The 26,052-nt window shown below is 40.3% G+C and overlaps 1 protein-coding gene across 1 annotated transcript in view; it reads left to right on the top strand.

Moving 5' to 3' along the window:
- The window catches only part of xpr1a (xenotropic and polytropic retrovirus receptor 1a), a 71,017-nt gene that overhangs the window by 35,698 nt on the left and 9,267 nt on the right, over nucleotides 1–26,052 (top strand). The window contains exons 4-12 of the mRNA XM_044200743.1: nucleotides 12,092–12,193; nucleotides 15,442–15,662; nucleotides 15,865–16,014; nucleotides 16,129–16,212; nucleotides 16,978–17,059; nucleotides 17,294–17,478; nucleotides 17,854–18,033; nucleotides 20,476–20,644; nucleotides 21,710–21,910. Coding sequence (XP_044056678.1) covers nucleotides 12,092–12,193; nucleotides 15,442–15,662; nucleotides 15,865–16,014; nucleotides 16,129–16,212; nucleotides 16,978–17,059; nucleotides 17,294–17,478; nucleotides 17,854–18,033; nucleotides 20,476–20,644; nucleotides 21,710–21,910 — 1,374 coding nt within the window. The remainder of the gene's footprint in view (nucleotides 1–12,091; nucleotides 12,194–15,441; nucleotides 15,663–15,864; nucleotides 16,015–16,128; nucleotides 16,213–16,977; nucleotides 17,060–17,293; nucleotides 17,479–17,853; nucleotides 18,034–20,475; nucleotides 20,645–21,709; nucleotides 21,911–26,052) is intronic.

Raw genomic sequence — 26,052 nt, 5'->3', positions numbered from 1 at the left:
TATTATGGGTGTTTTAGGTGTGAGACAGTTAATTTCCTTATTCCATCCATCAGCAGTGTCCAAGGTGCACAACAACTCAGGCAGCAGCAAGCATCAGTCCGTTTTCCACAACTGTGTCTTTGTTTCTTTTTCAACAATCTAATCACAATTTTAGTGTTGGTACCAGTCTGACTGTATAACATTTTATCATTCAGACTGACCAGACAACTCTTCTATCTTACAACATGCTGTGTGTTTCCAATGTAACAGCAGCCCAATGGAGCAGGCTAAGATTACAATGGAGCTGATGTAGATGATGTAAGGTCATGCAAAACCTACAGGACAGCTACTCTGCTCTGCTGTTCAAATTTGGTGCTTGCTCACACAGGCTTCAATATTGAATGCCAATTGTCACCGAGACAACTGTGCATAAATAGAGAAATTAAGTGAGACAAGACATATTTATTATGAACTTGTAATATGTTGAAAACCTAGCATTGCTCCATCGTCTTTGTCAGGTGCTGAAAAGTAAAGAAGAACATATTCACCATAAAAAATGATAACCCACAATATTCTTTGTTCCTTTTGAAAATAGGACACAGTTTGATTTTTACAACCATTCCGTCTGACAGTACATTACTGCAACGTGTCGCGCAATGCAGCTGCAAACAGGACCCTGATGACTTCCTCTGTGGCCTCCTCGTACGGACGTGGCCCTGATATTTTCCGTATGACTGCAGTGAGTCTAGGATGCCGCTCTTATTCCTTCCACTTGGTTGCATATGGATCAGCTGAATGAGCTCAGTGAAGAGGAAAGATGGGGAGGGAGAGAGGTGAGAGAGGAAGTAAACATACATTCTGCCTCAAAAAGAGCTGAGGTAGAAGTGATGAAAAGACAACAAAGGTGGCAAAAAGGAAAAGAGTCATGAAAAGCAAGAAATTAGAAGGTCCAGTCCTCCCTCCCACTCCAGCAGCACGGTAAAATCAGCAGCACAGTCAAGCATTTCTCTCTTTTCTCCTCAGACTAGATGATGATTAATATCAATCATGTTTGTGTAACGCAGAGAGCAGAACATAAACCTTATTGTTATCTAAATGAGCCATGACCATGTAGACCAGCCCTGACTAATGGGGTTTAGCTGTTAAGTGGCGATCTTGAGAAGACATTGGAGACTTTGTACTGTATTCACAGGGTTCACACTGTAGTTGTTTTTTTGTTTTTTTTTGTTTGTTTGTTTTTTTTGCTGTGGAGCAAAACAAAATTGATTTCTATACAGTACGGAGAAATCTGTATTTTTTGCAGTCACCACAGCAAACCTCCTTTCATTCTTTTTGTGCCTCAACCTATATTTGTAACATACCATAAACTACCTTTATCCGTATTTAATGGTCATTAAATTGTAGATAACTTGCCCCCTCTCCTTACTCAAGATTAAGTTAAAAAACCATTGGAATAAAGTAGTTTACAATACAAAACCATACAATACAGTAGAAAGTACATGCATACAGAAACAGTCTCACACACAAACACACACACAGTCACACAAACAGACAAATCCCCCTCAGGCACTGGGCATGTGCTGTGAATTCACACTATGTTGATGAGACCTGGTGCCCCCCACCCCTCACTCAACCACCCGCCTCTCTCCTGTCTCCCTCGTTCTCCCTACTCCCCTTTCTCTGGTACTCCTCATCTCCTTCCTACACTCTCCTTCCTCTTGCACATCTTCCCTAATTTTTAATTAGGTTTTGCTTCATGTAACCTTCATTTTTCCAGCTCAGTGAATCAGTGAATAATTTTCCAAAGCAGCCTGGTGTTGCCTCCCCAAGCCCTGTCCTGCCATATTGTCCAGTCACAGACATAGTAGACTCATACATATGCAAATGTGTATGCATTATGAAGTTTTTGGAGTGCCATCCAAGTGTCTGTAGGAATATATCTAACCTCTAATATGATGCCAAGAACCTAAAAAAACCTACAATATACTTGGTTCATTAGGCTTTCCAAGAGTTTAAGAAAAGTTTCTGATGTCAGAGCTGAGGCTAAGCCAACAATGTTTGATTTATGCTTCCTGTCCAGACAGATGTGCATTAGCTGGGTATTAACACAGATGTTTCATTCACCTACCTTGGCATCCTGGTTTCTTTCCCATTTTCTTTTGAGATCACAAACTGAAAGGTACTATATTGGCACTGTAGGAAAACTAACAAATAAATATATTTATTTGTATAGTACCAGTTCCTTTTGATTCAGCTAATCCTGGACGGCTTTGCTCGACATTTGTTAATTTTTCAAAATCTTATTGACAGGTATCCTAACATGCAGGCATCAGATGTTTCAGAGGCAATGTCTATCAAAGTGGCGACGTCCTGTAATCCATGAACACATGGATGTACTTCATGTGTAGTGCACTTGAGGCTTCAAGTAACCAGTGTAAGATACTTGTTCCTTAATGCCAGATACTGGAGGAAAACCACGTAAAAACACATGCACACACACACATACATTTTGAGGTTGTATATTTTGGTGGGAACTACCAGAATGGCCTGCTAATGTGTGTATGTGTTCCTCTATCTTGCTTTCCTCTATGTCTGACATTTATACTAAAACTGTGTTTTAATGTGTTTCAGAGCTTAGATCTGTGTTTGGTGTTAGAGTGAGTGTTTAAGTCACTTTTATGAAATTATTCAGCAAGTCAGTGTCCAGTATTAATTATGCCATTGCTGGATGTCCTGTATAAGATACCAATTCATTCAGATCATTTGTTGTATTATAGCCTACCTTTTATATTTGGTTCATGACAGCAAAGACTACAGTCTTGGAGATAGTTAATAAATGAAAATTAAACTTCAGAAATAATTGGCTGCTGTTTGTTTGAAATTAAGCAGAGATGTACAGAATATAATGTAATCTTTTCAAACCGTAGGGAAAATAATAGTACCCACCAAACTGTGTTTTAAATTAAAGGATATTGCACATTAGCATACATGTTTAGTTAAAATGTATAATACTTTCCTGGAGTGTCTCTGCAGAGTCATCTTACAATCACCTTGCAGGCTCCACAGCGGCTGTTCTGTTTGAAAGAACCTCCATGAAATCAGACCTGATCTCAAAAGATTAGATTTGCTTCAATTAATGTTTTATAAGGGATCTGTGCAGTTACGTGAGTTTGCATGCTGAGACATTAATACTTATCCACATCCTTTATTGGACTGCTGCCTCAGGAATAAAGTCTGCATTATCCGAGCCATGGCAGACTGTGTATAGAAACGTGATATTGGCGATAAATATCACATTAAAAAGGTAGCATTGAAATGGCTCAGAATGAGAAATATAACACATGCTAATCAAGACAAAGTTTGTTCAGACTAGACAGACGACAGGCTTAGTATACAAAATTTTATAAGTTTATAATAGTGGACCTCACTGGCAGACAAATATATTTTTAAATATTCTGGATTTCAAAGGGCTTAAGATGTCTGACAAAGTTTGAGAGACGGGATTGAAGCTGAAAAGTCCAGGCGAACATTTCACTCGATCAGATGAATCAGACCATTTTTAATTCATACTGTTATCAGTTTGTCTTTTCCTTCGGTCTCCATCTACCTATAGCGAGATGCAGGGAGTCAGTGAGACTGCTAGAGAAACTATCCTGATCTTCAAGGCCCTGCGTGGTGCGGGAAAGAGGTATCTGGGCCAAACTTTCCCTGGCTCTGACTGTCAGAGATAACACTTCACAGCAGCAGCTTAGTAAAATAAGAAGAGGCTGGAGAGAAGGGAGGGAGAAATGCTGCCCTCTGAAGAATAAAGAGCAGGAGTAATTAACTTTCCCATCAGCCCCCTGGTCAGTAACACTGCTTTCTGTGGACTTCCTGTTTGTCCGATTAAAAGAATCTGTGCCCTACTTCTCCTCTCCGTCCAATTCCACCTCATCTAACTTCTTCCCTCATCTCCCCTATTCCCATTTAACCTCCTCTGTGCTTTCGACCATGCCCATTTAGCCCTCCACTGAACTCCAAATCGAGTCACCACAATGCTTTTTGTTTCTGTGGTGTGCTGCCCCAAATGTGTGTGTCTCTGTTCTGCAGTCAACTGGGGTGTGTACATTGTAACTGACAATGATTTTACACAAAAAATAAACATAAAAAACATTCATAAGCAGTTTAGTAGGCATACGCACATCAACAAACCCACACTCACTATTTCTTGTTTTTTCAGTTTTACAGGAAATGCTATTGACAAAACAATAAGTCTGTGTAGCAACAAACCTGACCCACTTCATGTGGTTCTCAAACTTAGAAACTTTGCCTATTAGTGTACTTCCATCAGCCTGCTGTCTCAGCATTTATGTCTTGTTTAAGCACTCACTTACGTAATTGCTATACAGTGAAAAGTCTTTTATACCTCCTTAGTCATATAGTTACTTTCATTTAGGTAAAAGTATGTTAAGTCTGTTTCTGGATAAAAAAAGCTGAAAACAATTTGTCACATCATGATTTGAATAGTTTTTTCAATGAAAATGAAAATTGTAATGCAAAAATGGTCATTCCCACTAATTGTGAATCATATCGCAATATCTGTCAGAATAATCACAATATGATTTTTTTTTTACCATATCGTGCAGCCCTAGTCTCAACCCAACCAGGCTCTTACATCTTGCTGTATAGTGTTTGCTCTATTTATTTTGAATTTGTGGTGACTTAACATAATGTATCTCAAATTTACCATGCATCTTCTTTCCAGTAAGTTGAATGTCTTGTTCATGGCCATTAATGCACATTTGTTTCCATTCAGAAAATTGATATACAGTACATTGCAGTAATTCAGTCTATCCTATACAGTGTTAATTACAGTAGTCCCATCTAACAAAGTAGCATTTGGACTGTATTCTCCACACAGTAATATGCTTTAAAGACACAGAGAGAATATGTTTTCTTCTTTTAAACACTGCTTTTGGAGTTGTCATGCCACATCTATTTTTCTTCCATTCCTGCTTTCTGTCTTTATCTCTCCTTCTCTCCATCTCTCAAATTTCTCTCTCTCTCTTTTTCTCTGTCTCCCTCAGTATGACTCTCCCATACCACTTTTTGGGTGTTGTGTGTTTTACGTCTGGTCCCCAGGATCATTTCACACCCCATCTGGCCTCTTGCTTTTACTCTCTCCCCTCTCATGAAGCATTGACTTGGCTGCTGGTATACCCATCACATGTGCCTCACTCTGTCACTCTCTCTCTCTTTCTTCCAGTCACACTTAGACACACACACACACACACACACACACACACACACAAGAGACAGAGATATTAACACATCTCAGAATGTGTTGAATATGTGATTCTCTCCATCATATCATTTTCACTACTTTACACCAGTGTAATATATTTTTTGGAGCTGCTTAGCTTGCATTCTGGCAGTATAAATAGTACACAATGGATTGGGAGCTACAGTAGTTCCTCATCCTGCCTCCGGTCCTCCCTGGCTGGCAGTGTAGCCCTGTGAGTGTGCATTCTTAATGCTCCCCTGGCCTCGATGAGAGAGATGATTGGTAGAATTAATTGTGGCTGGAGGGCCGAATGGGGAATAAATGGAAGAAGAAAAAAAAAAGGCGAGGAGGAATTGGGGGGGTGTTTGGGTATCTGGCTGGTTTTAGTGTTGTGTTTCCTTCCTTAAAGCCTGGCACTAGAGGATGTTGAAGCTGGTTTTTTTGCACTCACTCTTTTTGTCTCTCTAGATTAATATTAGCCCAGAGTTACCTCAATCCTATTCTCTTTCATAGCTCAGTTTGTCTTTCTCTTCATTTGTGATTTACACCTGTGTGCTTGGAGGGAAGAGATAAGCGAGGCTAATACAATGACAATCATAATGTAATGGCCTCCTCAGGTCCCCCGACAGTAATGCTATCAGAACATAGTCTATATTCCACAGTGAGGTGTCATTAAATTAGATAAATGGAGCTTAAGAATAGGGACATACAGTTTGTGTGTGTCTTTGAGTGTGTGTGCTTGTTTTTTGGATTGTGAATAGATAGATACTGTGTCTTCTCCCCTCTCTCCAGGCTCCAGTGTAATGACAGAAGATATCTGAGCTCCTAACACAGAGGAAACCATTGCTCTTCTTCTCAGTGCCGTTTCACATTTCTTGTCTCTCCCAACTTAACCACAATAGATTTTCAGCATGAAACAGGTGATCGAGCAGAAGAATAATAGAATAAAAGTGCATTCTAACCACAAATAGAAATTAAAAGCTTAACCAGCAAAATCTGTTAAGACTTTTACTTTACTTGCAAAAAACAAAAGCAGTTCTGAGTTGTGAAGGATGTGACACAGAGTGATATGTTTGTGTCGGTTGTTGTTCTCTCTCACTGTCAGCAAATTAAAGGGTCTCCATGAAGGATTTATGTGCTGGTTTTATGGGGTCGCGTCATAGAACGCCTGTATGGGATTATAAGAAGTTGGGGGTGGGGTGTGTGTGTGTGTGTAGGGTTTCGGGGGTTAGAGTAGTGGGGTTCTGGGGAAGCTGTCTCATCATTTATTTATACAATCTCCAGAAGAAGGGGTTAGCGGAGAGAGGGGGGCTGCCTTCAACTACAAGCCGCCCTGGGAATACTGTAGGTCAAGAGTTGTTTTTCTTGCTACAAGCGCAATTCTTTGTCTGAAAAAGGGAAGCCAATGAATGAACGCACTATACTGCACTGGATCTACTCTTCTTTTAGCATGTTGTACCCAAGTATCTCGTTATCTTGAATACAAAATCGCTTAATACCCTTGATACACTGCTGTTGAGGCACCTCCATCTCCTGCCTGTTTAGACAGTCCAGTGATTTAGTTGTTGGTGCCAATGATGCTGAAACAAAGAAACAAATGCTTGGGTTTTATGGTTGAGCTGATTAATGGATAAGTTGACACAAAATTAATCAGCAACTATTTACTTACTGAGTGAAAATACCAAACATTTGCTGGTTTTAAAAATGGGTAATTTTATTGTAAATTGACAATTTACTTATGTTTTTTAACAAATTGTCAGACAAAATATATCAATATCAAGACATCAGTTTGGGCTCTGAACACATGTTTTACATTTTATTGGAAAAATTTGGTTTGACTGTCTATTGATTAATCTACAAATTATTAACTAATGTATATTTTGTCTATAAAATGTCTAAATTAAAGATAAATCACATTTAATCAGCTCACAATTGTTTAATATTTTGTATGATCATCAGTCAACAAACCCAGAGTAGTGAATTTATAATGATACGAAATAGGCAAAATCAATTAATTCTAATATTATTATTGATGTTTATTTGATATGTATAGCTACTGCTAATTACCAATGTAATAATATTTGTCTGTTAAAGATGTAACCAGCAAATGTTTGCTGCTGGCACTTACTTTATGGTTTATAGTTGTGAATTACAGTTGTTAAATGTTCCTAAATCTAATTAAACCACATATTGATTTTTCTGTAGCTTTAAATAAATTAGATCCTAGATACATAGTAGTTATGTTGCCTTAAGCAAAATGCAGCCTTTCAGCTGCTGTTAATTCTCTGCCCTGGTTGGTCACTTATATAAACATCATAGTTACTGAATGTCCTCACAAATTCTGTAAACACAGGTCCATTTAGTTCTCTGAGGGCAAAGGGGAATGGTGTTTATTGTTGACACTTGACTTGAAGCGTCAGTGCTGAAGTACTGTCCAAAACACAAAGTTTAAAGACTCACACACACACACACACACACACACACAAAACAGAGGCATACTGTATATCACCACACAACCCTATACGGACAGAACCATTATTCCCTACTGAGGTGCTCCATCATCAGCTCTTTGGCTTGGCCTCACACACACACACACACACACACACACACACACACGCCAAATGCCAGTGCATCCAAGACTGCAGGAGACAGAAGGGCCCTCTGTTTGCTCTGGTGTCTGTATGGTAGCGTAGAGGCAGCTATCCCTCTGGAGACATGAGTCCAAGACTTAGAGGAGACCACTGACAGTGGAGTTGCTCATCTGGGCATAAAAAAAGAATTAACTTCTTTAAATCTGATTGTATCTGCGAAACATTGTTGCATTGTAAAACAAACACAATGCAAATGTTTCAGGATGGTTTATGATATCTTTGTGGAAGCCAACAAAATAATGATAGCTGATAGCAGTATTCTTGGGGCTGAATACTAAAGCTTTTCTATCCTTTCACTCTGTTTTAAGTTCTCATTTCCCATGAAGTCCAGACTTTTATCTACCTTCAAATCCCTTAGGTGAACACTGTTGGACTCTGGAAAGCCATCTCTATTGTCATCCACCCAGACTTGTGATAATGAGAAGCCATACTGTGTAGCTGAAGGAGAAGCTGTCAGATTTACATGAACACTGACACCATAGATTAAATTAAAGATACAGTGGATTTCTTAGTAGCTGCATGAATTCAGAATGTTTTTGTAATTATGTTTCATTGCATTTACACGGTAGTACAGTTCATCTTCAGAGGCAGGTAAAGAGTTGAGACAATCTAGTTATGAGCTGTTAATGAAGCTCATTTGTGCTAATGCTGGTTGAATGTAAAGTGTGTGGCAGTTTTAGGGGGACATAGATGACACAATCGTTTCAGCAGCTGCAGAGATGTTAGCAGAGAGTCTGTTGGTGAATCCTCAGTAAAACTCAGCTGTGAGGATGAGCCTTTGTTCTTACACATCACACACCTCACACACATAAATGTGTGAACAAAAAGAGATGTGTGCATGTGCTGATATGTGGAAATACACATACACCTCCACTGATGTCTTCAGTAGTGCATAAGGTCACCAGAAAACAAAGAGATGGGAGTGCAAGGTCATAACCTTCTATACCTGCAAAGTGCCCTTAGATCTACACTTTCATCCACCAACACACTCTCTCTGTGAGTCACAATCCAAGTGAGAAAAAAGTACATTTCACAAAATATATACACATTCTTCCAAAACAACTCTGTAAATGTAATTTATTGCTTGACAATCTATAATGATTTTAGAAAACTGTTAAAAAACAGAAATGTTACCTGATAAAATGTAATTTTCATGAAATTACAAGTAATGTTGACATTTTCCTGTTTTTTTCCTGAAATTCACATGGAGGCCTGTGATCAAATTCCACATGACAATCCAGAAAAGATATGTTAAAATGTTTACTTTCCCTAATTAAGTGACATCAGGTGGTTCAGACAGTTTCAACATTTTAGGTGGTACACCACAGTTTAAGATGCTGCCCATAGGAGGAAAAGTCCTCAGTTGTCCAAATAGGTGGTTTACATCAGAAGCTTTTGTGACCAGCGGTTTCTATCCCTCAGTGCTCTTTCATACAAAGTGTTCATTAGCTGCGTAACCTTTTACTTTGAATTACAGTGCAGCTCCGTTTGCTGCTTGCCTGCAGGTCTAACTATAGGAGCATGCATGACCATTAGTCATTCTGTCATGGCACACTGACTGGCCAGGTTCTCATTCATTCAGCTAACCTGCTAGCCAGCCGATTGGTCAGCAATTCATGCATTCATCCCTCCATCCGGACAGTCAGTCGTCCATCCGTCTGCAGCAGCCAGTCAGTCAGCCTGTCAGCTGCATGGTTGTAGGCCTCAAAGAGTTGTGACTGCAGCTGAACTGTGCAAATGTGTAGAAGTGCGAGGCAGATTGAAGACCATCTGCTTCCTTTTCTGTCTCTCTCTCTCTCTCTCTCTCTCCTTCTTTATTGTCGGTCTACATTTCTTTCACTTCCTCTTTCAGCAGCTTCATCTTCTCCTCCTTCCATCTCCCTCCTTCATTCTTATCCTCTTCATCTCTCGCCCTCTTTATTAAGTGGGTTTTTCGGGAGCTCTGACATGCAAGTGACCTGTTCAACCAGGCACAGCAATATCTATGTAGTATATACATCTTTTTTACTCTCCTTTACTATAACTCTCTGTCCTAACCACTGAATCTGTACCACCATCAATGTATTACAAGAGCTCTGTTTCCTTGTTCTCTGTCTCTCTGTCTTTATAAAAAGTCACTGTTGATGCTAAGTGGAAGTTTGTTCTTGTTTACAAACTACTACTATAATGCGGCCCCCATTTTCAATTGCTTTCATTACTGTAATGATGTTGTTTTGGATGTTTAATGAGGACTATTTTGATACACTCATAGAATTTGGCTAACATAGAGTGAAGGGTATTTTGCAGCAGATCTCATACATCTGCTGTAGGAAGTTTTCCTCTCTTATGCTCCTTAGGATTTGTCTTTCTACAGTATACTTTAGGCTATACAGTGTTTTCACCTGCAGAACACGGTTTAATTAACTTATAACTGATTATCTTGACAGGTGTGGAGGCGTTTTCTCATTTATTTTCCTTGTAAAGCTGTTGGACTTTCAAGCTGCTGTTAAACATTTCTTCACCTTTTCATCACAGTTTTATACGCCCCTGCTACAAATGTAGGTATGTGTGAGGCTTGTGTGTGACTAGAGCAGTGATATTGACAGGCTGCTACCTGGGGCATCTCTTTCTTATTACTGTGTGGAATAGAAAGCCTTTCCATCCACCAGTCACAGCCTAGGCTCACTTTATATAATAGCAAATGTTTACGATGTGGTATCGCTATTGGATCTGACACGATATCCACTTTATCCAGCAAAACCCACATCTCTCTTTATTCTGCTTGGAATGAACGTCTTCATTTGACATTTGGATATTGGTGGACCAGGTCTGAGTGATCAGAAGGTCAACTATTTCTGGTAAAGAATATGTGAGGCACACTGTAGATGAATTATTGTTTGATATTTGATAAATATATGTGATCCTGTAGGAAACTGTCATTGGTTTGTCATTGCTTTGGCATAATGTAAGTTTAAGATCCATACCAGTAAAGAGCCACTGACATGAATTGAACTGTTTAGTATATGTGTGAGTATGAAACAGAAATGAATCGTGTGTGTGTGTGTGTGTGTGTGTGTGGTGTGTGTGTGTGTGTGTGTACAGTATGTGGGCTTAGCAGGTAACTGGCCAATGGCCACATTTTAAACTCTGTCAGGTGTCAGGTAGCCTGCTGTGAATGAGGCAGAGGATTATTTGAGACAGAGCATCGATGCTGATTGAATTGGCTGGTCCTGAAAAAGACATGCAGGGTTTTGTCAGACAGAAGAGAGACGGAAGGAAGCTGTTGATCTAATTTTAATACTGAATGGATGTCTGTTTGGCTCGTTACAGACAAACCTACAGGAATACATTTTTGGGATATTGGCTGAGTTGGACACCTAGGAGGTCATGAAAACTTAAGAGACAAAAATAAGCAACTGCGTATCCCCCTTGTTCACTCTAGCAATTGCTTACACTGTGTTAACTGATTGCAGGCAACATCATTCAAAGTTATGAGATTTGTTTTTGGTAGTAAAATGTTTGCTTATGGATTTAAATACTTAAATACAGTGACAAGCTACTCCTTCACTCACACACGATGACTTTTTCCATTCAACTACCAACTTTCAACTACCAGCTTTCACTCACTGTTGAAAATTAGACTTAATTCTGCACTAAGCTACAGTAAATCTACTTAGATGCATGTAAACCAACATTTTGGAAAGACTCACACCTAAAACTATAAAAATAGCAGGAGAACAGGAACAGGACAACTCTTACTTATAGCTAAAAAATTCTCACCTTCTGTGTATTGAGATGTTGTCTAAACCTATTATCACTTAAAATGGTGTATAATAACATGTAAGTATGGAGAGCTCTACCAGGTACATGTGGGTGATTTTGGTGTCTATAACCTCATCCCTTCTGCTTTGGTCCTCCAGTTAGTGTACTGCTCAATTATCTTGTTGCCATCCTTTAGAGAAAGTTTTGACATGGCTTAATTTTTCAGTGCTTCTCAATATAAACTGTGTCTTTGTCTTAGCTTATCAGCTATGAAGCGTGAACATGTGTAACTGTATGAATGGGAATCACAAAAAAGAAAGTCGCAACATAATCCAAAACCCTTCCTTGGTCAAGATTATAAAAGTGCAGCAGTGCTTTATATATTTACAAATGTGTGTCTTTTGGCAAGCATCTAATCACCATTTTTTTTTTGTCTGTCTTCTTACTCTTTCTCCAGTCACAGATGAAGACACAGTGAAGAGATACTACGCTAAGTTCGAGGAAAGGTTTTTCCAGACCTGCGAGAAGGAGCTCCTGAAAATCAACACATTTTATTCAGGTATTTATTTACTTCAGATTCACTCGAGGTAAGGATTGATGCTGAATGCAATATGAAGCAATATCATCATAATTGAATAAAAATATATTCTTTATGATTGATTCTGCTCTGCGATAATGCTTCCTTCCTTGGCAAATAAACTCTGGACCTCATCTTAAATTAACTTCACCTAATGTTGTTGCCGTAACAATTTTACATGTGGTGTATAATATCTTGTATAAACCATAATATAAAGAGTGTTATAGGTAGGTATCATAATTTTAGATATTAGTTATTGCAGTTTATTTACTCTGTACCATGCTGCCTACTTCACTGCCAAATGACACTGCGTCTAATCTTGGTCATTTGATTGAAGTAGTCAGTGGTTGTCGTGTTTAGGCGAGCAGGCCTGCCTGTGTGTATTTCAGGGAGCAAGGGGAGTATGTGTGTGCCATGTAACAGGAGATGGAAGCCATAATATATTCTGGTATTCTGGTACCAGAAGGTTGCCTTCTGGTCTTCAAATTCAGCTCAGGGGGAAGTAGGAGGTATCTAAAGACGGACAGTGCTTCCTCTAGAGGTTTTTTGTGAAACTACAGGTCATTTGAGGGCCAAGGTTGACTGCCAAGATTGTTCCAGCTCATAATGATGGGAAATAACTGGCAGATGGATGTCAAGAGCAGCAACAAAAAAAAACAAGATATAAATCATTGCAGATCTTGTTAGCAGGAGGTTGATTAACTGAAGTACTGAAGAAACTTTAAACCTCTTGAGGGTTTTTTTCAGTGTATGTCTTGATTATTTACATATGCCAGAAGCTTACTATTAGCTGCTGTAGAGGCCATGTCTTGTTAACTCGTCTTTTACTATCTTGATCCATTATCTGCTGCAGACAATAACATGACATTGCTAAGACAGAACAATATGTGTTTAACACTTTACTTCTAGTCCCCCTATTAAGCACTTCTAAGCAATATATAAACATTTAGTAAATGGTTTATAACACTACTAGTAATGTAGTTATGAACAGTCTTAATGACATTTTAGTGTTTATTAATGTACAGTATTTGTTAGAAATCCTCTCTCCTATAAAGACATATTTTATATTAATGCAACTATATTGCCATTCATTATCTGTTTGTACACCAGCCTCACCTTATGGGTGCCCACAGGAGGAGTTATAGTTGTTGACAGTACCTTAATAAACACGTATATCTGCTTACATCTACTATTACATTAATAGTCAAATAGCCCTTTATTTGCAAATTAAACATCAAAATAGTCCTCAGAGTTGTGAGACTTTTGATTTTTGTATTTGGTGCTCCTATAAATATAGTATGTGTTATTGTCTGTATATATGACTACAATCAGGATAAGAAATAGAACAAAACTTAGTTGTCATATCTGATGTTCTCAGTGTTACATGTGACATGTAAGTTTGTTGACAGCAGTCACATCACATCAGTATTATAGTCACTGTCTCCTCAGCTGACCTGAGGTGTGAGGTTGGTTAAATGTTGTGTATGAAAATAGCAGCGTCTCCTTCCTGCTTTCAGGCGTCTTGTTTATGCTCCACACACAGGAGGGTGAAGGAAGAAATTGCAGAGTTGTGTCCGACAGGCAGCTTTATCTGATGCCAGTTACTGTGCGTGCGTAGTAGTTTGAAAAAGCTGGTTGTGAGAGAGAGAGAGAGAGAGTGTCGTGGATAGATGGAGATAAATCGTGTGCTGACTTTACTGAAGACTCTTGCCTCCACATAGCTCTTTTTCTCTGTATCGCCCTCTGAAAGGGGTCCTTGACCTCTAAAAGCCATTCTGCTGCATTGCGCTGAAATCCAGTTGGACAACACTTTCAACTTCATGGGTTAAACCAGTGGTTCTCAAACTTTTTCTGTCACACCCCCTTTCAGAAGCCAAAAAAAGTTCATGCCCCCCCACCCCAGCAAAAGTGGATTTCATTTTTATCAATCATTAACAATACGAGCGATTGAAATAAACAAAAGATTCAGATTAGCAAAAAAGCCTTGCTAGCATCAGAGCACTTTTGTTTGTTTATGTCACTACAGGAGTCATATTCATGCAACTTTAGGTCTGCTCAACATCCACGCCCCCCAGTTTGAGAACCACTGTGTTAAACAGACATCAAAAAACATTTTTACATTTTTAATAGAATATCCTTTCACCCTGTTTGTTCCTGAAAGCTGAGGAAGAACAACAGGCTCTATAAATCTCTCCACCTAACCCACACCAGTGGAAGTCTCAACCACCAACACCTGTCTGTTTAAGGTTCATTAGCCCCACACAGATGAACTGTCCAGACATGTCCTCTGTTGTGAAGTGCCGCTGCAGACCTGAGATTTAATCTAAACCTACTTGTGGCAGACAGTCGGTGTCTTGACGTGACTCCTCCTGCTGTTGTCATGTGTTCATCCAAGCATTGGTATGACAGACTATGCGAGTCGAGTAGAAGGATTACTGTGAGTTTAGACAAAGTCAAAGAAGAGCTGTGGCATTTCTGTGGTAGTGTGATATCTGGAGTGCGTGTGTGTGCGTGTGTCTGTGTGTGTGTGTGTGTGTGTTCAAGCAACAAAGCGTAAAAGTCACCCCTTGAAGGGCAAGGGAAGTTGAAATGCAGGTTTCTGCCCAGGCCCTGTGTGATTCCCTCCCCTCCCCTTCTCTCTCTCTCTCTCTCTGGGTATATTAACCTATTTCTGACCCAGATAATGGTTCCTCCCTCTGCAGCATTTACATGTCAGCTAAGCCTAATAGTCTCCATGCTTCTGCTTCCTGGAACAGACAGCAGGAGAGCAGAGGAGACAGGGTGGATAAAACGTTGTTTTTGGGGGGGGTTGTCGTCACCAAGCTGCTAGTTGGCGTCTCTTACCAGTAGTTTGTCAGGCAAAAGCCAAACTGAAGGGTCTTTTTTTTTCTCTCCCTCAGGCACGGTTGGATTTCCAAAACACAAGTGACAGAGTGAAGAACTGTTTGTTTAACAGAAATAATTCTGCTTATTAATGCTGTTTATTTTGATTTTGTTTGTTTAATGATTGATGTTATTAATTCATAACCATATTGTACTCGGGTTCGAGTCCGGCCCAAGCCCTTTGCTGTATGTCATCCCCTCTCTCTCCCTTGCCTTTCCTGTCTCTCTCTACTGTCACTATCAAAAATATAGTGGAAACAGCAAAAAAATATTACAAATAATACAAAAAATAAAACAAAAAACCCTAAAACGACTTTTAAATTATTTTCTTGTCTTCCCACCTCTAGAAAAGCTTGCCGAAGCCCAGAGGCGTTTTGCCACGCTGCAGAATGAGCTGCAGTCTTCACTGGACGCTCAGCGCGAGAGCAACGCTCCGCCCGGTCTGCGGAAACGCAAGACGATGTTCCATCTGTCGCAGGAGGAGCGCTGCAAACATCACAACATCAAGGACCTGAAGCTAGCCTTCAGCGAGTTCTACCTCAGCCTCATCCTGCTCCAGAACTACCAGGTTTCAGCACGCACACTCATGCATTCTCAGACACACCTGCATTCAAGGTTGATTCAAGGTCAAAAAGTTCTTCAAAGAAATTAAAGCAATGTAAAATAAGGAAGGGAATCACATTTTCGTATATAAATGTCTGTTTTCTGCAGCAGATTATTTGGAATAAATAATGGATATGTAATCGTTGTTTCCTTGTTGTTGTTCATAGAACCTGAACTTCACTGGTTTCCGTAAAATCCTGAAGAAACATGACAAGATCCTGGATACTTCTCGCGGAGCCGACTGGCGTGTGGCTCACGTGGAGGTGGCACCTTTCTACACATGCAAGAAGATCACACAGCTCATCTCCGAGACAGAGGTGCCTGCACGCAAATACACGAACACACACATACACACTATGATACAAAGATGTTGGTAGAAAACAAAACATATACATAAAATCATTGTTGTTTTTTTGTTTGTGCGTGTATAGACCCTTGTCACCACAGAGCTGGAGGGAGGAGATCGTCAGAAGGCCATGAAGAGGTTGAGAGTTCCTCCACTGGGGGCAGCTCAGGTCAGAACTACAGCTGGTTACACTGGAAATGGCTTAGTGATATGAGCCTAATTTGTGCCTCTCAAACCTTTAGACTTATAACCTCTCAAGCAAACTAACTGCCTTCTTGCAACCTGCATTTACTGGCTACAAATGCAGAAGAGTGACAGTTCAATAATATCAACCATTTTTCCTCTCAGCTTGTTTTAAATGACCTGAATACAAATTTGGTGTCTGTGCCTGAGAGTATCTGAGCAAGAATAATCTTTGCATTTATCTTACTGTAATGTGTAAAAACAAAAGGTGAGAGGTTTGTTATGAGAGAAATAGAGAGAGGGAGGAAGATGGAAAGAGACAAAGAGAGAGAAACCATGAGAGCCTCCAATATTGATTTTATAAGTGCCTATCCACAGACAGGATATCTTTCAGAAACAATCGAGGCTAGTGGCACTTTACCCCCCTATGTTATATCTACTGTTATTACTGCATTAATTACTGTCATGTCTGACTTGAATTGTGCTATGTGACTATTGATTTCCCCTGCAGGCATCTGTATTATAAATATATTCAAGCAGATAAAAGGAGTCAGAGTGGCTTTATATGGAGACACATTCAATAAGTTGTAGTTACATGAAGTTTATTTGAATTTTGAAAAATGACTAATCTATATGCATATACAGTATCTGTGTACTTTACAATATATACAGTGGTTAGGTGTCTTATTAATTCATATTATTAACATTATTAATAATGTTTTTCTGTATTCCTCCTGCATGCCTGGTTCAGCCTGCTTTGGCCTGGACAACCTTTCGTGTCGGTCTCTACTGCGGCTTCTTTATCATTCTCGCCATCACCTTCGTTCTCACTGGTAAGTCACATAAGCATTCAGATTTATAAATTTTTCATATCCTGTTGAGCCCTGCACACGTTGTAATGTGTCCCTGTAAGATAACTGGTAGTTTTGGTAGATTGTTTAAAATTAATAGGGAGCATGATTTGCAGGTTTTTGTTGTTGTTTACTCTCAGATTTGTTGTCAAGGAGCCAGTCAGAGGTTTCATATTTTATTTTTAAAAAGCAGAAAATCCACTGTGGTTTTATCAGGTACTGTGTTCGTCAGCGAGAACGTGTGGCCACTGGTGCGGATCTATCGGGGCGGTTTCCTGTTGATCCAGTTCCTCTTCCTGTTGGGCATCAACACTTACGGATGGAGACAGGCCGGAGTCAACCATGTCCTCATCTTTGAGATCAATCCCCGAAACAATCTCTCTCACCAACACCTGTTTGAGGTCAGAATGGGGAAACAAATGCAAACAATTATTTCTGTTACTGAGTGAGAGCACCGAGCCGAAACTTTTCCTCCAACTTTATTTTCAGATTGATATGGGCAATGATGCATTTTTACTATGCATTAGGAATGAATGGCATTGTTTAGTCATTAGAGTAATCCAGATTCAAGAAATACATTACCATGTAAAATATGAAGATTTCACTCAGCAGAAACAATACATACCTAATGTCCACAGGGTTTTATTTATACTCTAGAATTACAAAACACTGCATCATTTGCACTGAATTATTCATATTACCTTGTTAATTGTGATTGTGTCAAAAGTGCTTTCTCTTAATGCCAGTCTCCTCTGTTTCTCCTCTGTTTGCTGCAGATTGCTGGTTTCCTGGGTGTTTTGTGGTGTCTCAGCATCCTCTCCTGTCTCTACTCAGAGTACACCTACCTCCCCATGCAGATCAACCCGCTCATCCTTTATGGCTTCATGGTGCTCTTCCTCATCAACCCCTTCAAGACCTGCTACTACAAATCACGTTTCTGGCTACTCAAGCTGTTGGTCAGTCCACTCATTTATTTATTGGAGCATTTCTTTCACACCTCTGCAACTTTAGTTTGAAAGAATTACAATGATGACATTTGAACTTTGGTGCCACCAGTCATACTCACTAAGAGCAACTGAAAATGTGTCTGACCACGGTGTGTTTCATAAGAAGAATATAATTCAAACTGGATAAATGAGCCTTACAGTAAAGGTTCATGGATACAGAAAGACAAATGTTTTAATGCTTTACAGGACTGCCATAACAAAATGAACCAAATGCAAACAGGATGAGACGATGTGAGATACGTGCTCAGCATGTGGGCTGAATAAAACTATATAACTATACAGATGTATACAGTGACCCAAAAAATTATCACTTTTTGTATCATATAATACAAAATTTAATCTCATACATACTGTCTGCCAGTGAAGTGAAGACAAAGTCATAGTTGGCTTAAGTTTTAAATATGGGATGACCAACAAACTTGGTCACTGAGACCAAAGAAAATGGGTTTGTAGGGGCATCCCAGTAGCTCACCTGGTAGAGAGTGTACTACGTATCAAGGCTGAGTCCTTACCAGAGTGGCCCGGGTTCAAGTCTGGCCCGGGCCCTTTGCTGCATATCATTCCCCTCTCTCTCCCCGGCCTTTCCTGTCTCTCTTTATTGTACTGTCAAAATAAAGGGAAATCCCTAACAACACCCCCAAAAAAATAGGTTGGTGTGAGCTATTTTCTTTTTTTACAGTTGTGTATTTTGCTACCGTATTGTGCTGCTGACACAATTTAAATATGCCCTTTGTGTGTGTGTGTGTGTGTAACACAATGAATGCATGTACAATTCAAATATCTATCTCTAAGTCTCATGTTTACAAAACCCTCCTATGTTACTCTGTTCTTTGTCTAAGCTGAGCTACAGGGATGCAGGGTGGGTGTGTGTGTGTGTGTGTGTGTGTGTGTGTGTGTGTGTGTGTGTGTGATGGGGGTGTAGTGAGACAGAGGGCTGAGGGATAATAGAATGCAGCCTCATCCCAGGGGAGGTGGAGGGTTGTGACTGTGCAATCATTACAGGCATAGATCTATCAGTATGCTGATGCCCTGAGCTCCTCTGTCCTTCCTCCTCTTCCTCCTCCTCCAGTCCTCCTGCAGCAGCAGACCCCCTCCTTATATTATTGTCCTTTCTTTCACAGCTCCCCACAGTCCTCAGCAACATTCCCTCAGCCCTCCTCCGCTGATGTGGCTCCATAATCAGCCTCAGTCTTTATTGGTCCTGAGCAATCATAACAACCTACACAGAATTAGAACTGATATGAGCTGGTTTTCATGATTGTCATACATTTAGCCTCATGGAATAAGCAATAAGTAATTACGGATGTTTCAGGAGAAATTGTAGCTTTATTGGAACAAACAATCTGTTGTTGGTTTTCTAGCAGTGCTATAAAATGTATCAATGCCAGGTGTGCTAATTTCCTAAACAATAAACGCTAGACATAGAACAAAGATTTCATTATAGGACAAACTGCAGAGCTAGCACCTGGATTACTAGTGTTTGCTGAAGAAATGAAAACCTAACCACATCACTGCAGCAGGCTTAACCTTGAGACATCCACACAGATAGACCGGATATGGGTGTGATGGCCACTCAATCAATACAGACTTTGATTGACAGGTTGAGAAATATTTAATGAGCTGATATGTGTAAAAAAACAAAAAAAAAATCAATATTCTTTGACATTTGCAGTGGCGGGAGAGCGTGTGTGGGGTTTGCATCTGAAAGTGTACATAGAGAGAGGTATACAGTCGCTCCTAAATGTCAGATGTGGCCTGCCTGAGGGGGGTAAATGGAAAGAGTCGAGCAGGGTTGTATCATTTTACAAAGCGTGGTCAATAACCAAGCTCCTGCCAAAAGTCAAATCCCAAATAACATGCCCATAGAAGCCAAAGCACGGCACAAAACACTGCCAGGTTGTTTCATGTGTTTGTGTTGTACACCAGTGAGTAGTGACACACAAATAAACAAATACATGCACACAGACACAAAGCGTGACTCATTAGGGTGTCCTGTGGCATGCTGATATGATGGCTCTATCCCTTTGTGTGTTACAGATCATTAATAGACTGATACTACTGAATAAAGTGCTGCGACAATTGCACACTAATTAATTGTTGACTAATTCAGTCCCAGTGTTGAAAGCATATACACACAATAAGAATTCACTGTAACATCTGAGGTCAATTTTGTAGTAGTGAAGTCAGCCAAGGTGTTTTCTGAAATTGACATTGACTGACATTTTTCTATAAATGGGGAATGCATATATGTTTCTTAGATGCTTTTATATGCTCTTCATGGTTTATACTAAAGAATGTTTACGTGCATGTTGAACTCATTGAGATTAGAATAAATATTATAAAATGACGGCTTAACTTCTTCTCCTTCTTTCCACTCTTGTCTGTTTCCAGTTTCGTGTGTTCACAGCACCGTTTCACCGGGTGGAGTTTGCAGACTTCTGGCTGGCTGATCAGCTCAACTCTCTGGTGTTTGTTCTGATGGACCTGGAGTATCTCATCTGCTTCTACATCTTTGAGCTGCAGTGGAGCAACAGCAAGGGCCTGCTGCCCAAGCTTAAAGGTGAGACAGGTCCTCTGCACCTCTGTCTGTGAACAGATGAAAAATAGCACTTTGGGGTCAGGGAGGGGAAGGTTTATGCCCTGTTTATTACCTGAAAATACTTAAACATTGTTGTAAAAGAGCTAAGAGCAATGTTCCTTGGATTCCTGGGTCCACTTTGTGTTTTGGCTATGAATTTTCTAATTTCTATATAAATATAAGTGGCCATACGTGGATATATCATGTAACCACAAAAAAACATGCATTTCATGAAACATTAAAGAGAAGGTTTTGGTATCAGCCCCTAGTCCCTCTTTCTAGACTCACCATTTCCCTAACACTACACAATATTTCGGTATCAACGGCAGCCTCATAGTGCAGTTCAACCACACGATATTTGTAGTCCGGAGTAAATGTTGTGTAAATGCTGTATTTTGTTGTATCTACATACTATATATGCAGAAACATCAACTGTATGGAAAGTTCCTACCTGTTCTCGGGGGTTTCACTCTGGGCAATATAGTTTCCAAATTTTAATGGACAAAATGGACCTGAAGTAGTTACATAGATGAAGCATGTGAGAATACCACAATTAGTAAATTGAAACATTTTAACAAAAAAAAAAACCTTTACAGATTGATGGTATAGACAATAAATATTTGAATATATACACATTTATTTTTAATATTTGTTGGTAATCATAATATTAATTCTTCACCTGCTGCATCGCATCATAATATGGAAATAAAGACACAAATCTTTTGGTTGTGAATGTGGAGGACTAAGTTGACAGTGTGCCAGACAGTTGGGCTGTCCTATCAGGAAATGTGATGTGAATAAGGTTTTAATTGCTGTCCATCCACTCCACCAACAGTGACACTTCGGCCTCCGCGCAGCCAATTAACATGGCGCTAATGGAACGGAAATGTTTGGCCTCGCAGAGGTCGCCATGTGCCTCTCATAATGATGAGCTTCTCTGCACGAAGGGGAATGTGGGCAGAGCACCATGGTAGAGAAAAGGCTGAGAAAATGAAAAAGAGAACAAGAGATTATAACGTAATCATGGACATTTTTATTCTGTTCTAGACCCTGATGACTACGTATGCCACAGCTACTCTTATGGTCTGCGTGCCATCATCCAGTGTCTGCCCGCCTGGTTCCGCTTCATCCAATGCCTGAGGCGTTACCGTGACACCAAGAGGGCCTTCCCTCACTTGGTGAATGCTGGGAAATATTCTACCACCTTCTTTGTCGTCACCTTCGCTGCGCTCTACGCTACACACAGAGGTAGGACACAGGACACACACACAATATATCTACACTCAAATATCTATTTTGTGTGTCATGTACCCCAGGTAGTAGGTTTGATCTGAGCTGAGTAAACATGGTAATGTAAAAGTGCATCTTCTGTCAATTGCAATGCTGTAAAATCCAGCTCAGAATCACAGAGAGAAGAGACGGAAGTCAGTCTGTCCAAAGCAACAATATTTGTGTGTTGCTGTTACAGGAGCATGTCAACAACATACAGGCTTTTGAGCCTTTGTATTGGGTCATGTGTGTGGTCAGAAAGCAGAGGTGACCTTGAGTGCAAATGCTAGAAGTTGGCCTTGGTTTCCATCTCAGTGCCTAAAGCTTTGTAATGGAAAAGGATTGTCAAACACAGCCACGGATAAACAAGTTTCTGCTGTCACAGTATGGCCTTCAGTCTAAGAGCAGGAGAGAGACAAGACAGAGCAGAGAAAAGGGGGAGTAGCAAAATAGAGAGAGAAAGAAGAAAGAAATACTCCCATTTGAGATCTAGACTGGAAGGAGAGAAACAGAAGAAAAGAGAGAGTGGTTACCATTAAAAGTCAAGTCACTCTCCCTCTGACAGCTTCACAATTAGCCTCCAATTATTCTGATTCAGAAGTCATATCACAAAGGAGTTCGTGTTCAAAGACACAGCTCCCAGGCAATAAAAGCATCCCTTCAGCATGCGTCGTTTGTATTTCTGTTCTCTGTCACGCATTTGTCCACAGGGCTCGTTTCACTCATATATTTAAACTCTTCTCAGATAGCAATTTATATATTTATTTTCCAGTAAAATGCCATCTATATAACTTCATCTTCAACCTTTCACAAGGCTAAATGATATTTCCCAGCTTGACTTTATTCTTTTCCGATATAAATTCAAATCAATACGCTTGCTTCCTAAGATGACCGCCAGTGATCTGATATTGAATGAACCAGGAAGAGAGACAGACAGACAGACGGACCTTTTTTCTTTTACAGCTCGGTAGGAAAGGCGTCCATTAAACCATATCCTCCTTCCTCCTCTGGTCTGAAGCCTGTAGACTAATGGCCTCTCTTCATGTGTTATTCTGTATGAAGCTGTCTTTCATCCCGCATGATAATGCAGGCTGAGACCAATCGCTGGTTAAGGGGAGGAGCAGGGTTGGAAGACCGACAATTGCACACATACATACATGGATAGTGAATGGATGGTTGAGGAAATTGCCTGTTGTGGAGATATTTGATTTATCCGCTGCAGAAATTATTGTTATGGTAAATTCTAAACTCTTTCATGAATAAAAATGGATACCAGTGTCAGAATATCCTGCTCCCAAATATGAAAATGATAAACAGCCTCCGAAGCAATAAAAGTAGAAAGTACAGGTTTTGAAAAAAGTCTTTACCACTGATACTTTCTGTAGTCTTAGTGTAGGCAGGACAGATGATGCCCAGTCTGCCTGCATTACTCAGCATCTGCCAGAAAAGACAGCAGGGTGGTGCTGTGTTCACACCGCTGGGTCCAGCTGTAAAAGGTGGCTGGAGTGTCAGTCAGTATCTGGCAGAGCTCCCAGCCTCTGCCTGTGGATGTGTCACCTTCATTGCTAACCTGATCACAGCCCTGATGATTTCTATGTGACCTCACCGCCTCATTCATTCCTGGAACTGCCCACATTTAGCTCCGGGAAAGCAAAATACTTAAACCATAAATGCAACAAATAAATCATGGGCTTCTCTGTAGAGGACTGAGTGGTATTCAGTGTCCAGTTCTTTTTTCATTTGCAAATCTAAATCTGTAATATTATGGTACAGTCTCCTCTCTGGTGTGATGCAGTTTTTAGAAAGAAAGTGGGATTTGCGGGTTGAATCATGTTTGATGATTTCAAACGTAGCAGAATTCTACCCTCAGAAAACCTTCAGTTCAGCGTTGTGAAGGACTGATTGGACACTGTCATGAAACTGTAATCTCAGCAGATGCTCAGAGGCCTGTAACCAGAGAGATGATGGAGGATTTCCTGGTTTAGGCAAAATTCCCAAACCCTATAAGATACAGTGTGATGCCTGACAATAAAGCAGATTACTTTACTCAGGATCAATACAGGCTCAGCTTTATGTACACTGGCTTGAGACTTACTGCTGTTTTAGATGCAGGGGAGTTACAGGCCTAATGCTAATTTAAACCCGTGTGATTTATCTCATGGACAGGCAAAGGCAGAAGAAAGGGATGTTGCATGGCCTCTGATAGACGGAGAAAAGTTGTTTGGAGGAGGAAATAAATGAATGCACAAATTACAAATTGAGAGATCATAAATGAGAGAAAATGCAGAGGTGTTTGTCTAGTCAATGCACACATGGTTTTAAAGACATCCCTCCATCTGTGACATAAACATCAAAACCAGCTAAAAGAACCATGACCATAGAGGAACATTAGTCCTGCTGGCCTCTGTGAGATGCTGACCGTGGTGTTGAGGGGCGGAAATAAATCGAGTCAAGCTACAGTGAAGGGTCAGAAAATGTAGAGCTAATAGAGCACAGAGGGGGAGGTAAAAATGAAAGGTTAGATGGGGAGAGGAAAGAAGTAACTGAGAAAACGAGAGAGCACCAGAGGAAGGTGAGAACATCGACATGAAAGGGATGGTGATTCACAGATTTAATAGATATCAAAACACCTATATGGTAGGAAATGGATGCGGAGAGGAGAGGAGTGTAATTACCAGCCCGGGGCTGAACACTTGTCTGCTGGACTCTGCTGGAATAGAGATGAGCCCGGAGCTGACAGCTTTTACAACTTCATATCATGTACTGACCCCTCGTTCATTATCAGGGGAGGAATTTCTGCACACCCACAGATACACCTTCAGTCAAACACACACATTAACCAATGAAGAGAAAAGTCAAATCTCTCTCTCTCTGCTTGCTTGAACTCTAATTCACCCCTGCTACAGGTAATATAGACACGGGCCGAGTTAGCCATCTGATAAAGGCGCATCCTCTGTGTATGTAAAAAAATGGGCCTTTTTGTATTCTTATCCTTAAACTCTTTTACTTTTTTCTGTGAGGTCTCTTAACTGCACAAACTTATCGCAAATCGCTAGTTTCGGTGTTGGATAGTGTTGGAATATATATATATTTGGTTGGATGAGGTCTGTTGTTGAGTGGTCTCCAGGTGCAGGATCCTTAATTACCTTGTTGACGGATTGGGTTGCCATGGCAACAGATGCGAAATCACTCTAACAGCGGGAACTGAATGTTCTTGTAGTGAACTTGTTTCCATCAGTGCGAAATGGGCCTGTAAAATGAGCCTGCTGAAGTGCTCTGTCTTTAATAGAGTTTAACCTCATGGGTGCCTGTGGACAACAATAGCAACCGTGTGTGTGTATGTGTGTGTGTGACAGACTACTAGCAATTGAGTGTGTGTGACAGGAGCCAGTGACCACCGTCAGCCCCTACTGAGCATCCAATCAATGTCCATCTCACCATGCTTAACCTTTTAATGGCCCAGTGGCTAACCAGCCGGGTGGGAAAAAAATTCAGCCCTAATGGTAAACTGAAGGGTTAAATACTTCAGCACTTTACAAGCTGAGGAAATCGCATCTGTGTATATTCTCCAGTGAAAAGAGTCTATTGTCCAGGTTTAATCTACGGCTGGGAAATCTCAGTGTGGCCGTAGGAACTACTTCCATCCCATCGCTCAGCTGAAGAAGCAAACAGCACAATGGACCCCGCAGTAATTCTCTGTTAGAAATGTCCCCACTCTGCTCCCCGGCGTCTCTTTGGCTGGTAGCAGGAAGAAGGAGTGACTATAATATATGGGAACGAGCCCGGTCTCTGTCTGGTGGCGGCTGTCTGTGTCTGTGTGAGTCACTGTGTTAGGCCACTGGATGTTGATTTATCTATCAGCGCCCACTAAAGAACAAGCAAATCACACCCACAGTGATCCTGTATAGACACAGACCACACGCTTGTTAAATACTCATTAGCTTATATAATAACAATTATTACCATTGCAGCAAACATGCACCTGGCACAGCCTGCCACTGTAGACATATAGGTACATAGAGGTACTTGTCCTTTTGAGAAGCATAAATATTTACCCGCCAATAAATATTTATTTTATTTTAATTATTTGGACATTAGAAGTGTAGAACACACTATTTGGG

Source organism: Siniperca chuatsi, linkage group LG6 (genome assembly GCF_020085105.1).
Source record: "Siniperca chuatsi isolate FFG_IHB_CAS linkage group LG6, ASM2008510v1, whole genome shotgun sequence".
NCBI classification, from domain to species: Eukaryota; Metazoa; Chordata; class Actinopteri; order Centrarchiformes; family Sinipercidae; genus Siniperca; species Siniperca chuatsi.
This window is presented reverse-complemented; position numbering and strand designations above follow the sequence as displayed.